The 8,379-nt window shown below is 47.2% G+C and overlaps 1 protein-coding gene across 1 annotated transcript in view; it reads right to left on the bottom strand.

Annotated features, from left to right (window-relative positions):
* Nucleotides 1–4,779: 4,779 nt before the first annotated feature.
* CACHD1 (cache domain containing 1) overlaps nucleotides 4,780–8,379 on the bottom strand; it is a 192,433-nt gene continuing 188,833 nt past the window's right edge. Inside the window, exon 27 of the mRNA XM_016208395.2 lies at nucleotides 4,780–6,799. Coding sequence (XP_016063881.2) covers nucleotides 6,561–6,799 — 239 coding nt within the window. The 3' untranslated portion in view covers nucleotides 4,780–6,560. The remainder of the gene's footprint in view (nucleotides 6,800–8,379) is intronic.

Raw genomic sequence — 8,379 nt, 5'->3', positions numbered from 1 at the left:
ACAGTATTATATGTTGCAAGTAATTAACTTACGGCTGCAGTTGACGCTCTAGAAATGTATTTTTTTAAACAAATATTTAAGGCCCTGCAAAGGAGAGGATATGGTCTATGAGCATTACAAAGAGCAATGACAGTCCTTGCCCCTAGAAAACTCAAGGCTAGTTGAGCCTATAAAAGAGTTCATAGGAAGCCCTGGCCGAGGGGCTCAGTTGGCTGAGCGTGGTCCTGTGCACCAAAAGGTCGCTGGTTGATTCCCAGTCAGGGCACACGCCCAGGCTGTGGGTTCGGCCCCTAGTCGGGGTGCGTGCAGGACGCAGCAGATCAATGTTTCTTTCACATTGATGTTTCTCTCTCCCTTCCTTCTTCCTTTCCTCTCTCTAAAATCTTATTTTTAAAATAAGAGTTGATAGGAAAATGCAATGGGAACACTTTGTAAAGTATATGATTGTTTAACCACTATCCTGTATCCCTGAAAGTAATACAAAATAATATTTAATATAAGCTGTAATTGAAAAAAATTTAAAAATTTAAAAAAAGACAAAAGACAGTGCAGCCAAAGTCCAAGGCAGTATGAATTAGAAGCTCATGGCTGGGGTGCAGAAGAGCACTGGAGGACTTGAGGGTCCGAGCTCACTTTTTATCAGGTGCAGAAGTGAGTAAGGGGGGTTCAGGAACCTGGTCACAGAAGCTGTATTTGAACTGGGGCTTGCTCAGTTAGGAGCAGTTATATCTCTTAAGAGTAGAAGAGAACATATAAGTAGATAAAAAAGTGTGAACAAAAAGCCATGAGAAAGAAGGAAATCTTGCCGTTTACAAAGACCCTGAGGACATCATGCTAAGTGAAATAAGCCACATGGAGAAAGACAAATACTGCGTAGATTCCGTACGTACGCGTGGAATCTTAAAAAAAAAGCCAAATTCACAAAAAGAGAGTAGAAAAGTGGCTGCCAGGGCCTGGGGGGTGGGGAAATGTGGAGAGGTTGGTAAAGGGTATAGAACGTAAATAAGCTCCGAGGATCTAATGTAAAACATGGTAACTATAGTTGACAACACTGTTATTATATAATTGAAATTCGCTAAAATTTATTGTTCTCAATGGATATGTTAATGAAATGGGGGAATTCTTCCACAACAAATATATATATCAAATCATCATGATGTATACTTTAAACTTTATATGTTTTTTTACACCTCCGTAAGGCTGGAAAGAAAATCACTCACACAAGAGACACGAACAGAAACATGCATGACGTCAGGAAAGCCAGGTGTTCGGTCAGCAGACCCGCTGGCTGGAACACAGCAGCGGTGTGCAAGGCGGAGCAGGATGAGGCTCCGGATTTAAGCAGAGCTCGAGCTCAGGAACACGCCACCCAGGGGATGGGGTAGGCAGGGCGGTTTGAGCGAAAGCTCTACACGTGCAGACTCAACAGAGCCCAGTCACGCTGGTGGCAGATGAAAAGAAGTTCCCACTGCCTGTCACTGAGCCGCTGCTCATGGCGAGTCAAAGTCATCAGCGGGCTGAGCTCTGCGGGATGACCTGGATCTCGGGCCTCCTCGCACCAAATACATTGAACACTGACTCTTAATTCCTTCCTCTACTCCAAGGTCCCCAGCACAGAAAGTGACGCCACCATGCGACTGTCCAAGTCAGGAACCCTCTTCACCCGTCTCATAACCAACCAAACCCTGATGGTCCTGCTTCCAAAACGGGCTTCCTGCCATTCTGCCTTCCTCCGTCTCTCCTGCGTCGCCCTGCAGCTTGCCTGGACTTAGGCCATCGTTTCCTATCCATAGTTTTTCCATTTTTGCTAAGCCCACAATCTATTTTCAACTCCTAATGATCTTTTAAAAATAGAGCCTAACCCTCTGCTTTCTTTAAAGATCCTACTGACTTCCCACTTACTTCACCCACTTTTTCTCCATGGCTTTCAGGACCCACCTTCCTACATTTCTCCTTCCCTTTGCTGGCCAACGGTCTAGACGTGATGCTCTCCCGATCTCAGGCCCGCCGCAGGCTCTACTTCCTCCGCCCCAAAGGTCAGCACACCCCCTGTCCCCCTGCCCTGTGGTCTGGCTCCTCCTCTAGTAGCGGCTTTAACATCCCCTTCTCAGACACTTCCTTTTTTTTAAATCCTCACCTGAGGGAAGAGAGAGGGAGAGAAACATTGATGTGAGAGGGACACATCGATTGGATGCCTCCCACACACGCCCCAACCCTAGCCAAGCCTGCAACCGAGGTACATGCCCCTTGGCTGGAATCGAACCCGGGACCCTTTGGTCCGCAGGCTGAATCTCTAACCACCGAGCCAAACCAGCTAGGGCACCAGACACTTTCCATGAGCATCTAATCTAAAGCAGGTTTCTTCTTTGCCTACACCCCCCCTTTACTGGTTCTTTTTTCCATCACTCTTCCTTTGCCTTCACAGTAAACAGCTATATTTGAAATTGTACTTATAATTTTGTACTTGCTTGTTTAATGCCTACGTTGGAAGCTATCAAGTACAGGTGTTAAGATGCCAACTCAAAAGGTCTTACACAGATAAGGATTTTTCTCATCTCCCTCGTGGGAATGCAGAGGTAGGTGGGATTCCGATTAGGTCCCGGGCTCTCCCTGTCATCAGGAGGAATGCCTCAGGGTGGTCGCCTTGACCCAGCTTATGACCAAATAAACAGGATGCGTCTAGGATGGCTGTGGTAGGACTAATGGGAAATACAACTCTAGCGTTGAGGCCGACTCCCAGGATCACATTCACTGCTACACCGTGAAGAGTGGGGGAAACCCTGGGGAGTCAACCCTCACCCACCTACGTGCCCACAGTCGGGGAGAGAAGGGGGCGCTCTGCTTCATTCGCCCTGTGTACTCCGCTCCTAGCACAGTGCCTGACATGTTGTAGGGCGCAGGGAGCATTTGCTGAGTAAGGGAAGGATCCGATAAGAGTCTGGGAACGAGCCGGAGGCCACTGATTCCACGGAGGGTAGAGACACCAAAAACCAGCCCCCCAAAAGGAAAGCGATACTGTTCACACAGAGGCTCTGGACTGGGCGAGTGAGACGTGCCAGGAGAGGGGGGGGAGTCCCAGACGGTTCTGAGCCTGGGATCAGAGACTCTGGTTTTAGCTCCCGGCCTCCTCGTTTTCAGCTCAGCGCTCGACTGTCCCAGGCGAGCACTAAAAAAGGGGCTGAGGACAGACCTGGGAGGCACACATTCTCAAATGGGGGCGATACTGACCACCAAGGCGTGAAACTGATTCTTGGGAGAGGAAAATAAATCTGGTATTACAGTGGTTTGTAGCCCTCCAAAGCTCCACCCTCTCCAACAAAATTGTATCCCCTAGTATTTAATTTCTTGTTAGGATGAATTTAAATTAAATCAAAATTTTCTCCTTGGGAGAGGGACAATACTGAATTTTTAAAAAACAGGTTAAGAAACACTGAATTCAAGGATGGAGAAGTTGCCTTATGAGCAGTTTAGGACGGAAGGGGAGAGGCTGGAGAAAAAAACAGAAGGATCTGAAATGGATATACATCTCTATATATTGACACACACCTTAGCTATTAAACAGCCCATCTTCTACGGTTATAACTAATAGCCGTAGAAATATAGCTTTCAACTAGATTCTTTTTTCCTGGAAATTTAGAAAAAGATCCTGAATATGGCATTGTATCGCAGCCAGGAAAATCACTGCTCCTTCGTTCAGAAACAGACCGAGAAGGACACAGGCGAGGCTGGGCTGGCCTGGTCTGATTATTTTACCAGATACACGTTTTAAAAACTGTAATCATTAGAGCAGTCCACTGCCAAAGGGAAGCGAGCTTAAGTAATCTTCCAGGACTTCTTTCCACGCATACCAGCCAGTCTGACATGCAAAATAAACCTGTCTGAGTAAATCTGACAACGTCTTTCAAATAAAAATATTAATGAAGTTCAGTTGAGCATCCAAATTCAATCAAGAAGTAGGGGAAGAAAAACTACATTTTCCGAAATGTCTAAAACAAACATTATCTGAAAAGCAGACACATACAGGCCACGAGAACTGGTACGGGTCTGAACCCTGGTTGTTTGGGCCACAAACAGGCAATTTCCTTTTCTAGCTATGTAAAATGACCTGGACCGCCCTCAGCTCTTGGTGCTTATCAGCAGCGACAGGCACTGTTGGTTACGGGCACCAGAGGCCTCAGTGAATGAAAAGCCACTGGCGGGCGCTCCCTCCAGGCCTTCGGGGGAAGACGCGTGTGAAACGAAGCCAGGGTGTCGGGGGAGCAAAAGGAAACGATACTGGTCACCATGAAAAAAAGTTTCCAAAGACGCATTTTTGCTTTTAAATAACAACAACACGAACAACACATGTTTAAACAACATTACGTGCAACGCTCAGGGAAGAAGACAAAAGGTAACTTAGAAGATCAAAACTCCAACCCAAACTCCACGGCCTGTATGTCCTACATTCTGCGGGAACTGGAAACCACAGTCGTTTTCTTACTCAGGTACAAGAACTCACGGGTTTCCCCCCCATGTTCAGGATAAGGGAGATTCTTATCACAAAAGACACAAAATGCATTTCTGTTACTATATTTGAGTAGGCGGGAACATTTTTTTATTTTTAAACTCTAGGTTTTGTGATTCTTTTCTTGGAAACACCAAGTCCCATCCCCCCCCTCCCCCCAATTAAGAAGCTAGTGTCTTATCACAAAGGTTCTTCACTTTAGGAAAAAACCCAGCACCCCATGGAGAGGTTTAATTTTCCGGGAAGACAGGAAAACCATCCATTCTCTCCAGCAGTTAGAGAACCACCATTTATTCGTCATTAATGACACGAATTCAGACGTTCAGGAAGGGGAGCTACGTCCCACACATTTTAAAATATTGGCTTTTCATTTTATCCCATGACATTCTTAAATTTCTTCACATATCCGAGATGGTCCGGAAGCCCCTGAACTTGACTGCGGCCTAGAAAGGAGGCCTGCTTTCAGTCTGGCAACGGATCGGCTTGGTTACAAAGCGAACGTAATTTGCCTCAAGGCACGAGCAGTGGTCCATGGACAAATCACTATAACCACTGAGACTGTCCGTTCATACAGTTTATTCCACTAGGCTGCGATTTCATACACGGGGTTCCATATCAGGGGTTTCCTGATACACATAGTTTACTTCCTGTACTGCCGAAGAACCGGGTTTTTTTAAACATTATATCATAATACCCTATCAATAAAACATTATTCAGTGACTTTTTTTCCCAACTACATATAAACGGAGATTTACCACACACACGGTGCAAGAATGTCTTTATAACATATTGGAATCACAACATGTGAATCTAAAATACATCACTGTAATTAGAACACTACTTTAAAATTACAATGCCATGTTCTGTTAGCTGGATCGGATTAATCTCTGAATACATCACAAAGCAGCTTGGTGGATAACTTCTTGGATAACTGGCAGCAGCTTCGAATGATGATTTCAAAAGAAATCTTTAATACACAATCCAAATTTTGAATTTTCAAAACTCCTTCCTGTATGCATTCAATACTCTCAGAATCAAAATGGGATGCTTTCAAATTTCTAGTCTCTGAAACAAAGAGAAAAAAACACAACCCTCCCTTAGCTGAAAGGCTGGGGTTGTAACACTAGGTTTTGTAGAAACCTAAGAAAAGCATTGTGTGGGGAGTGGGAATGTGTTAAAAAGGAACAACATTTCTTTAAAAGCATCTTGGGTGTCTCCGCCCCTCCCCGCCTCTGTCAAACACAGAGAAAGAAGACCGGACTGCATTACGAATAAAGGCGTGTTTCCATGAAACGATGTCCTAAAGAAGACGCGTGTAAACAAGTCGGAGAGAAAGATTTCTTCATTTTCCCATTTCGCGGAGTGGGGCAGTGGGATGGTATCAGTTAAATAAGAAAACAGAACTTCTTAGTCAAAGAACCACTTCATTACACACAACACAGCCAGGGATAATCGCTGAAAACGTCTCACGTGTTTCCTTTCCTCTCCCCCCGAGTTTGAGAATGCTCGAAAGTTCAATAAATAGTAGAAAAATAATCCTTTACTTAGAAACTTTGAGATGCATCATTTAGAGCTTTAGCAGGAGTCCCTTACAGCAACCGTGGCACCGGGCGCCGCTCAGGAGCAAGGGGGAGCCTTCAGGGCCCAGTCCCTCCCGGGGCCGCGCCCGGTCCCCGCCGAGCCCTGTCCCCTCGTCCCCCCGAGGGCAGCCGCGTGTTCCTGGCCCCTCGGAACATTCCTCTGGCTCAGCTTCAGGAAGGTTCCCAGGGTTTCACTTGTAGGCCCCGTCTCCGCGTTCGGAGGTTTGCCTTCTGCTCCGTTCCGCCAGGATCGCGGCAGGTTCGCGCAGCAGGCTAACTTCCCCTCCACCGCAGAGCCAGCCTGGCCCCTTCCCAAGCGTCCCTTTGTCGTTTCCCTCGTTTCCAAACGTATGAACAGGCAGGGCGTGAGTTCAGCCGCTCTGGCGAAGCCCAGACACGGGGCGTCTCGGTGGGCTGCAGGCCGGCCCGTGGCCCGGCGCGCTGGGTGCCCCAGGCCCTCCCTCCCGGAGGCGCCGTTAGCATTCCGCATCCACGGAGTGCACGGTGACGGCCGCCTGCAGGTGGTGGCTGTGGTGCAGCGCCGGGTGGTGCAGCCGGTAGTGGTGGAACTTGCTGCTCAGCAGGGCCGCGGTCTGGGGCGGGGTGTCCAGGTCCAAGTCCTCGTCGTGGTTCCCCACGTCGACCCCGGCCGACAGGGGGTCGCTGTTGCAGGGGGGGTTTTCGCTGTCCTCCTGGGGGCTCATCGTGCTGTAGCCTGGAAGAGGAACAGGACAGGTAAGCGGGGAGCCCCCAGGCGCGGGGAGGGGTCGCTGAGGGTCCCCAGCGCACCAGGCCTCCTATCTTTGCGCTACAGGGGCGCAAACGCGGCCGGGCTGTCAGCACGCGGTGAAGTGACTTATTTTTGAAAAAATTTTTTGTCAGTTCTCACCGGAGGATATTTTTTCCATCGATTTTTTTTTTTTTAAAGAGAAAGTGGAAGGGAGAGAGGGGTGTAGAGACAGACATTGAGGTGAGAGACGCACCGCTCAACTGCCTCCCACAGGCACCCCCACTGGGCCCGGGGAGTCTGCGACCCAGGTACATGCCTTTGACCGGGAATCAAACCCATGGCCCTTGGGTGCATGAGCAGACGCTCTAACCACTGAGCACACCAGCTAGGGCTGAAAAGTGACTTATTTTTTATTTTTTTATTTTATTTATTCTATTTTTTAAAAAATATATCTTTATTGATTTCAGAGAGAGGAAAGGAGAGGGAGAGAGAGAGATAGAAACATCAATGATGAGAGAGTCATTGATCGAGCCCACAACCCGGGCATGTGCCCTGACTGGGAACTGAACCCCGATCGCCTGGATCCTAGGTCAACGCTCAACCGCTGAGCCACACCCAGCTGGGCCAAGTGACTTATTTTTTAAAGAGATTTTTTGTTGACCGTTTCCTTCTTAAAACAATACCTAATCATTTCAGACAACTGAGAAAGTCCAGATCAGAAATATATATACGAGAACCCTTTCCCTAAATCAACAAAACAAAAACCAAAATCTCCTCATGTCCCATCTGAGCCATAGATAACCGCCCGTGACATCTGGGGAACTCTCCTCCTACACTTTTACCTGAGATAAGATTAAGACTATATTTTAAAGAAAGAAAGAAAAAAAAGGCAGCTTCAAGAAAAAGGCCTTAACAGGTTTCAGATCAGCTGGGAGCTGGTGGGCAAAGCTGGGCTTCAAAATGCCTGAATGGGATACAACAGTAAGAACAAATCCAGTTGCCATCACGGTCTGCACACCTGCTCCCTGGCAGGCACGGATGTCAGGTCACTGCTGCACACCAACAGGCATGTATTTTAATATCCACTTTACAGGTGAGGGAAGCGATGATCAGAGAGGTTGGTGAACCTGCCCGAGGTTCCAGTACCTAATGAAAGAGCAACTCCTCCAACACCCACAGCAACTAGCAAAGGAATCAGCTATTCTCCATGGAAGCCGGCTCCCTGTATTTAAAGATTAATTTCTTTTGGTATTCTAAGTAATACATGTTTCAAAAGAAAATGTCCTTGCTGATCAAAGGATTCCATTCCAAGAATTCTGGCATGTTTTTAAATATTGCAAAAATCCCCTTTAAAATTTTTGAGAAGTGACAGCTCATTAATATTTCCGCTGCATCTACAGTTAGCATCAGTCAGCACTTACTCGTGGGTAGTGCTAGTCACATCTGTGGCTGCAAAGCTGACGTGCTTGCACACAGCCACGCAGGAACAGTCGGTGGTTGAAAACGTGTGCTCCATGCAAAAACGATAACGGCAGTTCTCTGACCTCAATGAAATCTTTCCCAAA

This window comes from Miniopterus natalensis, chromosome 9 (assembly GCF_054644295.1).
Source record: "Miniopterus natalensis isolate mMinNat1 chromosome 9, mMinNat1.hap1, whole genome shotgun sequence".
Classification (NCBI taxonomy): domain Eukaryota; kingdom Metazoa; phylum Chordata; class Mammalia; order Chiroptera; family Miniopteridae; genus Miniopterus; species Miniopterus natalensis.
Note: the sequence above shows the minus strand (reverse complement) of the source record. Positions and strands in the feature narration are given on the sequence as shown.